We start from the raw sequence: 17,568 nt of genomic DNA on the forward strand, positions 1-17,568 counted from the left end.
ATGCTCTCTCTCAAAGCTACAGGGTATATGCCATCGACTCTGGGAACCTTACTTGCCTTTATGCTCATAAGTTTTTCTAATAAACAATCATCTGTAATTATGACATCACTAATTTCATATGGCTCAGCCTCACTTGTGCAGCCTCTTCTCAGCATAAAGGGTCTTTCATCAGTAAAGACAGATGCAAAATACCTGTTCAATTCATCCACAACATCAGCTGGATTGTCTAGGACTTTCCTACACCCAGTGTACAAGGGTCCAATCTGATTTGCTTTTTTCTTGTATTGACATACATGAAAAATTCCTTTTCCCCATCCTTTGCTCTTTAGTCAGTGCTTTCTCATATGCAGCCTTGGCCTCCCTTACCTTAATTGTGGTACTATTACAGATCAACCTATACCTCTTATAGGCTTCACTACTTTTCATCACCCTGTAACTGTCCCATGCTATCTTTTTCTGCTCTATTTGATGAGTCAGCTCCACAGTAATCCATTTTACCATCCTCCTCCTGCAATATTTTCTTAACGGTATGTATGCATTCGTGGCTTCTGTGATTTTTGCTTTAAAAGTATTCCATAATTCAAATGTATTTGTCTTTAACCACTGCAACATCTCTCTTCATCTTCTAGCTGACTATTGCACGATCACTTCCTGACAATGGTTCTGTACTTTAATCCCTGTGATGTCATCTGAATCGTTATTAATGATGAGGTCAAGAATATCACTCCTAGTACGAGTAATGATGAATATTGTACCATAGTTCAGAGAACACTACCTCAGCTAATCATAACAGTAGGACTTCAAAAATCTGGCATTTGTTGAATATTACTGCAAGGTTAGTTGACTGTACAGGGTGGACAGGGGAGATAGGCTTGCTAGACTTTCTGCTTTGCATATTTCTTAAGACTTTTTATTATTTATTTGCGATGTATAAACTCCTTCATTTTGTGAACCATTCAATACCAGCTTACAGTATAGTACTTAATAGTGCAGTAGTCTGTATTTACTTACTAAGGCAATTCGATTGCTGAACTCATATGACACTATTTATACCTCATATTAAAAAATATTGGAAAATCACAACACCCATAATTGGAACAGCAAATGAACCTGCAAGCATTATTCCTTAGATAGAGTACATTACCCACTGGACCAACCTGTCAGTATAGATTAACATTTAGGTTTAATGCTGGTGGCTTTCATTCTGTGGGGATTATAGGGATCAGAGTTACTGTGTTGTCTAATAAAAATAATGAATTACCCCAGAATACTTCGGCTATATATATATACACCCTTAAAAAAAACAAAAAAAAAAAAAAAAAAAACTGAGATGTGTTTAAATTTATGGGCATTAAATCAATTGTTTTTTTCTCTCTTTTTGTATTATAGATACAGAATCTGATATCAAGATTGGCACTATTAATTCTTCAGTAGTTATGGCTTCTCAGAGAGAAGTAGAAGTTCATACTCCAGTTAGTTTGCTACACGTGGTTTCTCACTCTGATATAGCACCAGATATATCTTCTGCCAGTGAACAACCTGAAATACAGACTGGTATTTTTCAATTCCTACTATTAGTTCACACTCTCCCTATATATATTTATATATCTTGTTCAAATTTTCAATCATTAATAAAATACTTTTTATTCATCCACTCAAGTTCAAATAAATTTTTTTAAACTTGTAGTGGATGACACTTGATGTTAATACAGTTTTTTCAAATATTAATTCATTATTTAAATTTAATTAATTAATTTTAGTTTTATATGGGAGAAAAAAATTTCTCTTATATAAGATATTTAGCAGGATATAAATTTAGGAATAAAATTGAAATCAACAGGCAGTAGCTCAATCAGTAAAATGCAAGGATTTCAGTATTTTTCACGTGAAGGTGAAGAATGCGAGTTCAATTCTTGCGAAAATCAATAATTTTTTGATAAATTTTTGTTATTCATCCACTCAAGTTCAAATACATTTTTTTAAACTTGTAGTGGATTACACTTGATGTTAATACAGTTTTTTCAAATATTAATTCATTAATTAATTAATTTTAGTTTTATATGGGAGAAAAAAATTTCTCTTATATAAGATATTTAGCAGGATATAAATTTAGGAATAAATACCGTCAGTGGCGAAGCGTGTAGATCGCTGGAAAAAAATTTCTTTTTCAGATTCTTTTTTCATTCTGGGTTCTAGTCTGAGTCAAGGAGGGAACAAAATGGAAAATGAAACGTGAATAAAAATAATAGTCCAACACCATATATAGAAAGGAAAATGGAAAATTGCAAGGAAATTCGCTTTCTATTTTGCCACTTAATATTGTGATTCTGTCATATGTATATACATATTTATATTAATTGTAATTATTTAATAAAAAGTAACTAAAATAAAATTTTTGTTTGTTGACCTAAGTAGGAATTGACTTAAAAAAAATTTTTTTTATATTACTTGTTTTATTTTATTTTATTTTGTTTATTTTTTTTTGTATATGCAGTATATATCTTAATTTAATTGAGCACATAACCTTCTAAAGAAGTTTTTGAATAATAAAATAAGACACTAAAAATAATGTTTTAGAAAAAAAATTTTTTTTTCTCATGCAATTATTATTGGAACTTAGATTACTTAAGGATAAGATTAAAGTTAAAAATTTTAATTTTAATTAAACAAAAAAAATTTAAATTAATATAAACTGAGGGGATACTAAGAAACTTTGAATTATATTGTTTTGATAATAATGAATAACAACCTTCTATAGCAGTGGGAAATAAGTTGACACTGCACTGCATGTTAATGAGAGATCAATTTATTGTGCCTATCATATTGTGGTTGGTGGCATCTTATTGTGACTGATTATTATTATTATTATTCTGTGGAGATTATAGGGGTCAGAGCTACTATATTATGTAATAAAAATAATGAATTATCCCTGAATACCTAAGCTTTTACACAACTTTAAATAAAAAAGAAAAACAGAATTTTCAAAAATGTGACAGTCTCAACAGAAACAATTTAAATATAAGTGGAGAGGATAATATCATACTTTATGGTCACTCTTTTGTGACCTTCCATGGGAGATGTGGATATTATAGCATAGTGTGCATAGTGTTAGGGTCGGGCACCACCTGTGGTTTCCCACATCTGCGCCATATGTACACTGTGAAGAAATACAGAACACTGTAAATGCCAGAAAAAGTGTGGTGTGTTGAATGTGTAGTATTGTATTGGGTTCTGTTGTGTGTCCTGGCATTTGGCCGCAGGACCCCAGATGGGACCCCACGTTGCCCGCACACACCACTAGGAGGTAGCCAGGCTGCCCATTATTTTCTGGCAGGTCTCTGTCAGGGTCGCCTGAGCTTCCTGAATGGAGACCAATTAAAAAATAAATAAATAAAAAATAATAAAATAATAATAAAAAATAAAGAAAAATAAAAAATAATAATAAAAAAAAATGAATAAATAAAAATAAAATTTAAAAAAATAATAATAAAAAAAAATGAATAAATAAAAATAAAATTTAAAAAAATAATAATAAAAAAAAATAAAAATAAATAAAAAATAATAATAATAAAAAAATAAAATAAAAAAATAAATAAAAAAATAAAATAAGTAAATAAATAATAAAAATAAATAAAAAATGAGGTAGAGTGCGGCAGTACAGGGTGTACGAAAGAAGATGGGGGATGAAAGTAAGAGTAAGGGGATGAGGTAAGGACATCCCCTAAATTGACAGTGGAGCATATGCCCCACCAGGAGAAAAGGGGGAGGGGATAACTCCAGAAGGGTAGAAAAACCACAGATGTGGAGTGGTAATAAAGAAATCGGATACAGAACTTAAATCATAGCCATAGTGGCCATGGGATATCTGCATAGGTGTACAAATAAGGCCTAGCCAGGAGGTGGGGGGGAAGCATGGTATATCTACCTCTGTTTTTGTTGTTGTTATTTCTGTTCATGTTATCTGGGCTATGCAGGATAACTGATGCTCTCATGAAGTCCCCTCTGGTATTGTTGTAGACAACCCGCAGAATTTTTAGGCTGGTTATGCCAAAATGGTATAGATACTGTGGAAATCCAGATCCTCTTGCCATTACTCCAGTGAGTTTTGCTGGCATGTTCAACAAAATGGTTATCCATTCTTTGGAATGACTACCCAACAGGGCCTGACCGAGGTATTTCTGCACCCTGGGCAGAAAGATTTTTCGGTGCCATTTACAAAGGCTATATATATTTTTTGCCTCACTGTTCTGTTTTTGGTGCCTCTTAAAGAATGCTACCAAGGCAAGTGCCCTGCTAGCCTGTAGCTTAATCTGGCATTGCCACACTTGCATGTACTTGCCACACTGGCAGTTGACCCTGTAGGCTGTTCTATACCTCCAAGGTTTGTGGAGGAAAGGGGGGGGGCTTGCCATGGTTCACAGAATAGGATTGAGCTTTCTGTTGCTATGATATGTAAATGGAGTTTTTACTCCCTCACTATCCTTGAAATTTAACCCCTTATGGGGAAGGATCAATTTTCAGGATCTCCCTTGTTGATGGAATAATTTTTTCCTTCTTATGAAGGAAATTATTCCTTTAACAAGGGGGGGGCTGTCTGTACTTTTATTGCAGATGATTTTGTTAATTATTTCAAAGAGGTAATGGTTTTGCTGTGGAACAATTCTTTTGGGGGTGGGGCTACAGTTTTGCAGACCCTTCATTATGCCTGCTTTGACATTTGGGGTGGGAGTCTTAGGTACAGTGCCATATGCATGCCTGTTAGTTACATAAGATGTGCTAGGTCTGTAGAGTAATGTCCACCAAATGGTTTCTTCCAAATTGTGCACTTGGCATAAAAGACTGTTTTTTCTCTGGATAAGTGATGCCATTGAAACAAGGTTTGAAAACTTGGCTACAAAAACACCTAAGGCTTAAAAAAATAGAACAAAGGGCTCACTGTAACTATTAATATTACGGTTAAATATATATAAGCAGACAGCATAAAAATTTGTCATTCTCCTTTAACAAATCTCTGACTTGTGAGTTGAAGCACATATTTTTACTTTTCATGCAGGTATATTATGCTTAGGAAACGAGAACACTTTGCTGCATGCAAAAAACTGATTTGTTAATAAACTAACTAATCAATCAACTTATAGCTTAAATTATAATTTAACTGTGAAATCATAATTACAAACACGGAAAACAGTATATATTAAATTTCAGTTAAACACACTGTACATAAAATTCCTCCAATAGTAGACAATGTGGAGCTGTGCACAGATCCAAGAAAAATAAATACAACACTTTTACCTGTGTGCTAGGGAAAGTAATGTAGTCAGTAGTTAAAGAAGTAATGCAAAGTCATCTCATTAGAAATGGAGTTAAGGCAATTGCAGCATGACTTTTTTAAGAGCAGAAAATGACTGATTTTTTTTTTTTTTTTATGAAAACTTAACACGAGAGGTATTAGAACCTATAGGTACTTGGTACCGCGTGCATGGGTTGGACGTTGAGAAGGTGAAAGAAGATATTTGTTGACATTGGACTTGACCTTCTGTAGATTGTAATTTTCAGGAAATACGTATGAAGGAAGGCTGTTACAGAAAATGGAAGTTGAATGAATAAATGATCAAGAAGAAACGTTGATTCTGTGAATTTGAAGTTGGACAGTAAAAGGATGTTGACTGGTTGCAGCGCACAAGTTCCGACTGATTTGAAAGAGAGCAGGAATTATTGAAGCAAATTCAGAAGAACAGTGCCCATGTAAGTATCTATAAAAAAGGCATGCAACAGAAACAGAACATGTTTGAGACACAGAGTGGAGAGACTCTGTAAGAGATGAGTCATTAATTAACATAACTGTCCTCTTTTGAATGGAATCTATAAGCCTGAGAGAGGTTTTGGGGGGGCATCGCCCATATGTTGGAACAGTATTCCATGGTAGGATAGATTTCAATTTCTACAGGGTGAACAGCTGTTTGCAAGAAAAGTAATGTCAAGGGCGAAAGAGAAAACCCAGTTTTTTGAATCCAGAGGAAGCAATATTTGTAATTTGTAAAGTCAGGGTAATCCCCAACAGAGATATGATCTCTGTTGGGGATTATTACCTAGAAATTGGAGTGTCATTGAAGATAAGCATAGGAGTAGAAGAATCTTTTTTGCGAGATATAAGACAGGACTGAGTTGTAGAAGGATTGAAATCAACTAACTTATCTTTGCTTAACAGGATAATTACCTGGAAATTAACATTTAAGGAATTGGTAGTGGATATTGTCAACGAACTGGAAGGTGGAATGCGATGTGCTATCATCAGCAGAACTATAGATAGGATTTCTAGTCAATGGAAGAAGGCTATTTATATACAAGAGGAAAAGAGTAGGAGAAAGAACTGAACCTTGGGTAACACCAGCACAATAGTGGAGAAGTTTGAAGACAGAGAGCCATCTACTATCACCTGCAGTGAGCAGTCAGAGAGAAAACAGTTGGCAAACCATAAGATGAAAGCTTATTTAGAAGAGCTTTATGCCAAACATGATCAAAAGCTTTTGAAATGTCAAGAGCAACTGCTTGAGTTTCACCAAATTTTTCATTGAATTTGTCCACAGATGGGTAACATAAGCCAGAATATCCCCAGCAGATTGACACTGATGCAATCCATACTGGTGATAGTTGATCAGATGGAAGCTTCCTAGATAGTTTAAGAGTTAGCAGTTAATTGATTTCTCCATTACTTTAGAAAGATTAGAAGTAATAGCAATGGGATGATAATTGGATGGGAGGAATTTGTCACCCTTTTTAGGAACTGGCTGAATATGAGCAAATTTCCAAGCAGAAGGGAAAGCACCTGTGGAATAAGAAAGTGTAAAAATGTCTCAGGTTTTGGGAACGAGGAGAAATGCCATCAGTGCCTGGATCTTTCTTAGCATCGTGATTGATCAAAATCCTTCTGACATCCTTTTGACGGAAGACCACAGGACGCATTTAATGGAGCATACTGGGAATGGTGGAAGGTGGTTTACCGAGAACATTAATACATGAGTTGGAAGAAAAATAGGATGCTAGCAGATGAGCTTTATCCTTGGCTGCAGTCGCAATAGAACCATCTGGTTTTGACAGAGGTGGGAACAGATAACGACAAAAGTTGTGGCCAATAGCTTTGGAAAGAGACTAGAATGCTCAGCTGCCATTTGGACATGAAGCAAGTTTTCTACTCTGAGCCTCTTTGAAATCTACTTTGGACTGATTAATAACTGTATTACAACTGTTATGAGATTAATAACTGTTATGAGCTTTGGTGTAGGCAAAAAATGAAATGAAAGATTTGGAAACCAGCCAATTACATTATGCAATATTCTTCTCTTGAACAGCCTTAGCAGATTTATTGAAAAAACTTTTTAGATAAAGGACAAGATTTTAAACTGGAGTGTGGAATAAAGGATTCCATCCCTACAAAAATAATTTCAGTGACAAGATCTGAGCAAACATTAACATCAGAAGTTTTGAAACAGTAATCCAACCAAGGAAAAGAAGTAAAGAAATCTTGCTGCAGCTCATCCCATTTTGCATTCTTGTAGAGCCAAACAACAAATAACATGAGGTTGGAAATTAGGAGAGAAAGGCTCCATTGGAGAATAGACCATCCACTTACCTCGACTATGTACTTAGAAGGGTTGTTTGTGAGAAAAAGATCAAGCATGTTGGCTGTGTGGTTAGGATTGTCTGGGATTCTGAACAATCTGTGCAAGGTCATTTCTAATTGCAAAAGCCTCAGCATCTTGACCAGCTGGATCCATGAGACTATAAAACGGAAGCCAGCTTGTGTTGTGAACAATAAAATCAACAAGAAAAATTACCTCACCATTAGGAAAGTTGGACTGGAGAAAATCGTTTCAAAGAGAGGAAGGCATAGAGTTCCAAGTGATTAGTGGAGTTGGGAGAACGATAGAGCCAACAGATGAATTTGGCAAAATGTGGTAGAGAGATTTTAAGCCAGTGGAGATTCCAAATTACTTAGTCTCTGACAGGGAATATGAGAATGGACATATGCACAAGTACCACCTTTGAAGCGAAAGGAATCGTGCAGCAAATAATTTGGATAACTGAGATGAGTTGTGGTTCAATCAACCGATAACTGAGATTCTGTTCAGAAAAAGTTCATGGGGCTTGTCAGACTGTAAGTGGAAACGGACATCATTGAGATTAGAACTGAGACCACATATATTTGTGAAATGAATGAGGAAATGTTTGGGTGGTTTATATCTTTTTGCAAATAAGTTTGTTCTATTAGTTTGACAATTCATGGTGTATTCAGTAATAAGAAAAGGTGGGGGGGGACATTCTGTATGTAGTAATGAAATTTTGGATGTGGCATACATATCATAAGAATATACAAAGCTCCCTGACATAATGTGGCCTCCAGTAACTATCTAGCAGCATAGAGGCAGCAAGATTATACACTATCTGATCCAGAAGACTCCTAGAGAGTTACCAGTATGTATGTATTTGTGTAGGGCAGCACCCTGGAATTTTGGCAAAATGTGGAATGTTAGTTCATCTCCGCCTCGTTTCACTTTTAAGATACAGGATTCTGTAGAAATGGCCAGAAATTAACTGGCTGTTTAGGTACCTGGTATCAGCAGGTCGGAAATGTGCCACCACCACCACGGGAAGGTAGACCAGGGGCTACCAGCCAACGCAGAAGTGTTAATAGAAATTTCAAGGATCTGAGTGGGAATCTGACTTTTCAAGCAATAACATAAGCCTCTGAAAATTATATAAAGATTGAGTGGTAACGACCCAGCTAAAACCTGCAGAGCAGGTGTTGAAACTGTTCAACAAATCTTCAAAATACAAAGTAACATTGTATGCTGGATTGACGTAAATTTTGATTGAATTGTACAGTCCGCACCCTATGGAACCAAGCCCCAGCAGTGTAGGGAGAAACACAGAGTTCTAGTAGATTCTTAATTATCTAGAAAGACCCCGCTCAGTTCTAGAAACTCTGACAAGAGCGCCGGTGAAATTTCTGATCTTAATTTAATCTGCATATTTAGTGCAGGTTTTGTACGTATGGCCCCCTCCCAGCACAGTGACCACAGAACTCATTTGCAGTCAAGTTCTGCGGTCAAATGTATGGGGTTGCAAGGATATTTGCTGATGGCATTGAAGCAGTGATATGTGGGATGCAAAACTGATTGGGGAGATACACAGGCTATTGGAAACTAGAGCCGAAGGCAGGGGTAAAGGTGATTCTGATACTGCTTCTATTGGAAATAGAAGCAGTATCAGAATCACCGTCCAGAAAGCAGGCCCTGCTGTGGGTCATCATGGAACCAGTGAATACATAGTCTGCATAAGGGTAACTAAGAGTAAGAACATGTGCCTGTACACTAATGCAAGGAGCATTAAAAATAAATTTGATGTATTTAAAATACTGATTAAGTCATCAAATGCAGATATTGTAGGGGTAGCGGAGACATGGTGTCACTCGGACATATGTGATGCTGAATTTGAATATGGGGAGTATAATGTATATAGGAAGGACACACAAGACAAGAGGGGTGGAGGAGTTATGCTCTTAGTTAAGAAGCATATTCAATCTAAGGCATCCAGTCAACATGGATGACCAGTGCAATGTTGAGTCAGTCTGGTGCAATATAAACACTGGGAAAACAAAATTGAGAGTAAGAGTGTGTTTATAGGTCTAATGACTGTGATGAGTATTTGAACAGCTATACAAGAAATAGAGTGGGCCAGCAAAAGTTGGCCAGCATGGTCCTTGAGGTTGTCACAGACATTCTCTCAGATATGCCAGACAAGCTGTTCTTGCTACCTGGGAGTCTAAAACGCTGATGGAACTGATATTCGGGTGACACTCAAGTCAAAGTGGACCCAATTTCGGCGAAGTCCGGATGGTCTATGACAGCCAAATCCTCTGCTTGCACCTTCACGATGGTGGGACTGTTAGTAATCCTGGGTATAACCTTCATGCACAAGTACATGGTGGGTGACCACCTAGGTGTGAACCAACGTAAGCAGGGGTCGAGGTGTGGCGCCCACACCACATGGAGGAACGCCGCCCCTCTATGTTACCAGGCAGTACTAGGTGGTAGATGACTCTCATCAACCGGTGAAATACCACCACTTTGCTTATTGGAGGCTTGAAGTGGTGGAACCCATGTTTAGTCTCTAGAGCTAAGTTCCGGCCAACCCTTCCCTATCTCTTCCATCATGCAGTATGATTGATGATTTTTGAGGTTATGATGAATGTCGTGGCGAGATCCAATATTCCTTACATTTCGAGGGTACAGCTCTAAAACGGTGTTCGCAGGCCGGCCGCTAGTTAGTACACCGGACTGAACCTATTGGTAACTCTCTAGGAAGCTTCCGGATCAGCTAGTGTATAATCTTGCTACCTCTACTCTGCCAGATAGTGACTGGAGGGAGTCCGAGTAGTATGCGGGGAGCATTGTCGAGGCCACGTTATGTCAAGGATCTGGGTATATTCTTACCACATGTACGCCATATCCAAAAATTTCATTACTTCATACAGCATGTCCCACCCACTTTTTCTTACTATTGAATACACCATGAATTGTCAAAATAATAGAGCAAGCTTATCTGCGAAAAGATCTAAACCTCCCAAGGACTTCCTAATTCATTTCACAAATATACGTGGTCTCAATTCTAATCTCAACGATGTCCATTTCCACTTGCAGTCTTCCAAACCCCATGTACTTTTTCTGACTGAATCTCAGTTATCAGTTGATTCAACTACTGCTCATCTCAGATGTCCAAATTATTTGCTGTATGATTCCTTTCGCCTCAAAGGTGGTACTTGTGCATATGTCCGTTCTGATATTCCCTGTCAGAGACTTGGCAATTTGGAATCTCCTCTCTTTGATCTTCTCTGGCTTAAAATCTCTCTACCTCATTGTGTAAAATTCATCTGTTGTCTCTACCGTTCTCCCAACTCCACTTATCACTTGGAGCTCTTTGACTTCCTCTCTTTTCAACTTGACTTTCTCCAGTCCAACTTTCCTAACAGTGAGGTAATTTTCCTTGGTGATTTTAACGTTCACAACTCCAGCTGGCTTCCGTTTTCTAGTCACACCGACCCAGCAGGTCGAGATGCTGAGGCTTTTGCAATTACTAATGACCTAGCACAGATTGTTCATTTACCTACAAGAATACCGGACAATCCTAATCGTACAGCCAATACGCTTGATCTTTTTCTCACAAACAACCCTTCTAAGTACAAGGTTGAAGTGAGAGGTCCTTTAGGCACTTCAGATCACAACTTGGTGATTGCCTCTTCTCCAATGGAACCTTTATCTCATGGCTATTCCCAACCTCGTATTGTTTGGCATTACAAGAATGCAAAATGGGATGACCTGCGAGACTTCTTTTCTTCTTTTCCTTGGTCTGATTACTGTTTCAAAACTTCTAATGTCAATGTTTGCTCAGATCGTGTCAGTGAAATTATTCTTGCAGGAATGGAATCCTTTATCCTACTTTAAAATCTCGTCCTTTATCTAAACCTTGGTTTTCCAATAAATGTGCTAAGGCTGTCCAAGAGAAGAACGTTGCATATCGTAATTGGCATGTTTCTAATTCTTCAGTTTCATTTTCTGCCTACACCAAAGCTCGCAACAATTGTAAAGCAGTTATTAATCAGTCCAAAGTAGAGTTTGAACAGGCTAAGAGTAGAATACTTGCTTCTTGCCCTAATGGTAGCCGAGCATTCTGGTCTCTTGCCAAAGCTATTGGCCGCAACTTTTGCCCATCTCTGCTCCCACCTCTGTCCAAACCAGATGGTTCTGTTGTCACTTCAGCCAAGGATAAAGCTGACCTGCTAGCATCCCATTTTTCTTTGAGCTCATGTATTAATGATCTTGGTAAAACACCTCCCACCATTCCTAACACGCTCCATTCAATGCCTCCTGTGGTCTTCTGTCAAAAGGATATCAGAAGGATTTTGATGAATCTGGATGCTAAGAAAGCTCCAGGTCCTGACGGTATTTCTCCACTTGTTCTCAAAACCTGTGCTCCTGAACATACTCCTATTCTTTGCTGCCTTTTTTCACTTTCTTATTCCAAATGTGTTTTTCCTTCTGCTTGGAAATTTGCTCATATCCAGCCAGTTCCTAAAAAGGGTGACAAATCCCTCCCATCCAATTATCGTCCCATTGCAATTACTTCTACTCTTTCTAAAGTAATGGAGAAATCAATTAACCGCCAACTCTTAAACTACCTAGAAACCTTCCGTCTGATCAACGATCGCCAGTATGGATTCCGTGAGTGTCGATCCACTGGTGATATTCTGGCTTATGTTACCCATTTATGGACTAATTCAATGGAAAGGTTCGGTGAAACACAAGTAGTTGCTCTTGACATCTCAAAGGCTTTTGATCGTGTTTGGCATAAAGGTCTTCTAAACAAGCTTCCATCTTATGGTTTGCCAACTGTTTTTAGTAATTGGTTATCCAGTTTTCTCTCTGATCGCTCACTGAGGGTGATGGTAGATGGCTCTCTGTCTTCTAACTTCTCCACTAATGCCGGTGTCCCCCCAAGGTTCAGTTCTTTTCCCCACTCTTTTCCTCTTGTATATCAATGACCTTCTTCCATTGACTGGAAATCCTATCCATAGTTTTGCCGATGATAGCACATTGCATTCAACTTTCCATTTTGAGAAACCTTGTCCAGTTCAATCAGCTTCAAGTTCTCGAAAATCTGCTGCCAATTCCTTAAATGCCGATCAGGTAATTCTCCAGTGGGGCAAAGACAACTTAGTTGATTTCAACCCTTCTAAAACTCAATCTTGTCTTATATCTCGCAAAAAGGATTCTTCTGCTCCTATGCTTATCTTTAGTGACACTCCGATTTCTAGGCAAAATGATATATCTCTTTTGGGGATTACCCTGACTTCTAATCTCTCTTGGCACAAGCACATTACAAATATTGCTTCCTCTGCATCTAAAAAACTTGGTTTTCTCTTTCGCTCTCGGCTTTACTTTTCTCCCAATCAGCTGCTCACTCTGTATAAATCGCAAATCCGCCCTGCCATGGAATATTGTTCCCACATCTGGGGTGGTGCCCCCAAAACCTCTCTCAGGCTTCTTGATTCCATTCAGAAGAGGGCAGTTAGGTTAATTAATGATTCATCTCTAACAGAGTCTCTCCACTCATTTTCTCATAGACGTACTGTTTCTGCTGCATGCCTCTTCTACAGATACTTCCATGGGCACTGTTCTTCTGAATTGGCTTCTATAATTCCCGCTCTCTCTTTCAAAACAGTCCAAACACGTGCCGCCACCAGCCAACATCCATTTACTGTCCAACTTCAAACCCACAGAACCAAATTTTCATCTTCCTCATTTATTCATTCAACTGCCGTTTTCTGGAACAACCTTCCTTCATACGTATTTCCTGAAAATTACAATCTACAGAAGTTCAAGTCCAATATCAACAAATATCTTCTTTCGTCTTCTCAACCTCCAACCCAAGCGCGGTACTAAGTACTATAGGTTATAATACCTCTCGTGTTTGGGGTTCTCATAAAAAAAAAAAAAAAAAAATCAAAATGTCTCATAATGGGGGATTTTAAATTTCCAGATATTGACTGGAATTTGTGGGTTGATCACTCATACACTAGCAAGACTTTTGTGGACTCCTTCGATGACTGATTTCTATATTTGATGTGGTTATCAGCAGTGATTCTACATGCATTAAGCATTTGCAGATAAAATACCCACTCATTGGCAGAAATCGCAGTGTACTAATGCGGAATTTAATTAAAGACATAACTGGTGTAAAAAGATAGGTTAGGTTAATCTTGGAATCTACTAGGTTTTCATTCCAACTAAGAAATACTGTTCAAGGTTCTTGTTCTTGTCAGATACTGTTCAAATATCTGACATCCATTTAGGCCTAAATGGATGTCAGATAAACTGAGACTCATGGCAGAGAAGAAAAATACTTGGGATGCATATAAATTATCAGAAGACACAGATGCCTGTGGTAGATATAAGAAAGTCTGTAACCACGTCACAGAGGAGGTTTGGCAAGCAAAGGCAGATTACAAGAAATCTTTGGCAAAGGATACATAGAAAAATGGTAAAGACATCTTTACTTATGTAAACTCTAGAAGGAAGGGGATGAATCAGATTGATTCACTCGATATTGATGATTTGATTGCTGATGATTCTGCTCAGGAAACTGACAAAATAAGTGAGTATTTTCCATCTACATTCACACATGAGGAATTATATAGTGAAGTGCAGGCCAGACCAGAAGCTTATAAAACTCTCTAACAGGATGTTAAATGATTTTGTAATAACTGAGAGCCAAGTGGAGGAGAAATTGTTGAAATTAAACATAAGGAACGCACCAGGGGTGGATGGGATCTATCCAATCATATTAAAGGAGGCAGCAAAGGAAGTATGCAGGCCATTAGCCATGATTATGAGGAGATGTGCAAATGCATCTCCAATTCACAAAGGGTGATCAAAAAGTGACATGAGTAGTTACAGGTAACCCTCGTATAACAGGGTAGTTAGGTTCCTATAAAATCTCATGTAGTGCGAAACAATGTCATACGGGACTAAGAACCAGTACAAAAAGGTGGGTTACATTCCAAAAGCTAACAAAATATTAACAAAAATACACCATTCTAGATTTCGTGTTTAAAAAGTCGGAGTTGCTTAAAAAGTTTGAAGTTGCTTGTATTTGCTTGATAGATCTATAACTTTCATCGTATGGAACTAAGCATTTTTGAACCCCCTTTTGGACTTTGGGCTCCTTTCAGTCAAAGGATCTGTGTTCAAAAAATAAGATTCTAATTGCTCAACTAATTTATGCCTTCCCGTATGCTTTTTAGTGTAAAATGTGGAAATTCAGAATTTTCATCTGCACTGTCATCCTCTGAACTGATTTGGTTTACCTCCGATGCCATTTCCACCAAATCCGCTTCACCAGCCTCTTTTTCTGCCATTAATTCTTGAAAGTTTTCAGTAAACATATCTTTTTTTTTTTTTTTTAGGCAAATCGACGACTAAGGCCATGTTGCCGTGTGTATATTGTCTATAAATTGCGTGCGTTGTGAGATCGATTTTCTGTTTTGCTGGACGAAAAACCTGAGTTTCCAGGAGACAAAAACTATGCTATCCTCACTGTGACTAACGTGACTAATTCAGCCACGTTGTGAAAGAGACCAGTAAAAATTCCGTAATCGACGGGATTCGAACTCAGGTTTCTTCTGCCCAGTGTGTGGGGGGATGGCGATTCTACCAACTGTGCTACCCACGAGGGCTTCAGTAGTCATATCATTAAAACCTTCCCTTCCTACCTACTTAGCAAGTTCTACTATTGGACCGATTTCGTTTTCTGCTGGTCGACCATATTTCATGAATGAACTGAGTGGTCATACATTTTTCCAATACACATTTAATGTTGATGGTTTTACTTCTCAGAGCGATAAAGCTATGATAAAACCGACACAGTCCACAAATGAAAAACGTTTTCATGCCTCCATCACTTCAATAGATTCGGGATCAATTTTTTCCAAAATCCATTGTAACGATTTTCTGATGTAATGGGTTTTATAGGTAGATATGCCTTGATCTAATGGCTGAATTAAATAAGCCATTAGATCAGCCATTAGATCTAATGGCTGAATTAAATAAGTTGTATTAAGTGGTAGGAACATTATTTTTGACATTTGAATGACTTGCATCTTTTGGATGGCCTGGCACATTATCCAATAGTAATAGAACTTTGAAATCTTAATTTTTTCACAAGTTCAATAACACAGAACACATGGATTTCCCATTATTTTTTTTTTTTTTTTTAATAACGACTAGTGAGTCAACTGCGGGGATTCACAAAAAAAAATGGAAATCTTGAAAAATTACATCCAACATAACAGCAGGGTCTTCCTTGCCAAAAACTCAAAAATGCTGTGTTATGACAGGTTTGTCGCATTTCTCTAACCATGTTAGAGTGAATCTGTATTGTAGAAGTACAGTGTTATACTGGGGTTACTTACATATCTGTTAGTTTAACTTAACTTCTGTGGAAAATAATGGAGTCACTAGTTAAAGAAGCACTGCAGGATAATCTAGACAAGACTGCAGCAATAATTCAGACACAGCATGGGTTTGTTAAGGGGAAGCCAGGTCTGACCAATTTGATCAGATACTTTGATGTGGTCATAAAGGAACTGGATGCAAAAAATAATTTTGATATCATATACCTGGATTTTAGGATAGTTTTTGATACTGTTGCTCATGGAACACTACTGTACAAGTTATAGCAGCAGTAGTAGTAGTAGTAGTAATCAAGGCATGTGATGCAAGAAAGCAAACTTATATAGCATCATCCCAAAAAAAAAAAAACATTTTTCACACATCCATTCCCTCTAAACGTTTATGTAGTTCCTCCTTGAATTTATTTAAGCTATCAACTTCCACAATGACAGATGAATGTTTGTTCTAGCAATCAAGCAATCATGTACCCACTGGCTAAAGGAAAATTTCAGCACATCTATTCTATAACTGTCTTTCCTCAATTTGAATTTATACCCCCTCAGGTTTGTAATCTGAGAAAGAGGAAGAATCCCATCAGAATTGAGCTTGCTCAACCCATTCAAGGCATTATACACCTCAATCAGATCACCTCACAGGTGCCTAGACTCCAGATGCAGCAATTTGCATAACTTAAGCCTTTTTTCGTAAGAGCACCCCTTTGTTCCACTCACCAAACTTGTTGCCCTTCTCTGTACTCGCTCAAGCAACTCTACATCCTTCCTAAAGTGAGGCCTCCAGAGCTCAAATATTCAAAGCTTGGTCTGACCATTGCCTTTGTATAAAGGAATAATCACCTCCTTTTTCCATACTTGCAAAATTCCTGTATATCATTGACAATACCCCATGACCTGCTCTGGCATCCTGTCTGCACTGCTCAGATAATTTCATATCTGACACAATCACTCCCAGGTCTTTTTTCATTTTCTACCACACTAAGTGTAGTACCACACAGTTCAGTGCGTAGCACACGCTTCTTGATTAGACCAGGGTTCGAGCCCGTGACCACTAAATGCGGAGGATGCGGAAAGGTCTGGGAATGACCATCCCATATCCCCGGAGCAATATGGCCTTAGTTACTAATGCTCCTAAAAACCAAATAACAAACAAATACCACACGGTAAAGTTTTTCTGGGGTTACTTCTATCAATATGCAGTACTTTGCATTTGTCAATATTAAACTTCAGTTGCCAGTTCTCAGCCCATCTGCCCAAATTTCTAGATCCTGTTTGCAGTAGTGCACTGCCATTACTATCATTAACAACCTGCCAACCTTAGTATCATCTGCAAACTACAACATTAAACCTGATATACCTTCATTAATATCATTGATAAATATTCAAAACAGCAGTGTACCCAAGACTGAATCCTGGGGACTCCACTAACAACATTAGTCCACGAAGAGCAGTGTCCATTGATTATCACTCTCCGTCTTCTCCCACTCAATCAGCCTTTTATCCATTGTAGCAGCTTACCCTTAATACCATACTGCTCCAATTTGTAC

At 37.7% G+C, this 17,568-nt stretch overlaps 1 protein-coding gene across 2 annotated transcripts in view; it reads left to right on the forward strand.

Moving 5' to 3' along the window:
- Nucleotides 1-17,568, forward strand: part of LOC150085462 (uncharacterized) — a 201,861-nt gene that overhangs the window by 125,544 nt on the left and 58,749 nt on the right. For both annotated transcript variants that reach the window (XM_090374046.1, XM_090374047.1), the window contains exon 7: nt 1,390-1,554. In XM_090374046.1, the coding sequence (XP_090230172.1) occupies nt 1,390-1,554 (165 nt within the window). The remainder of the gene's footprint in view (nt 1-1,389; nt 1,555-17,568) is intronic.

The sequence above is a fragment of the Mastigoproctus giganteus genome, chromosome 5 (assembly GCF_048544385.1).
Source record: "Mastigoproctus giganteus isolate SK-2022 chromosome 5, ASM4854438v1, whole genome shotgun sequence".
NCBI lineage: Eukaryota > Metazoa > Arthropoda > Arachnida > Uropygi > Thelyphonidae > Mastigoproctus > Mastigoproctus giganteus.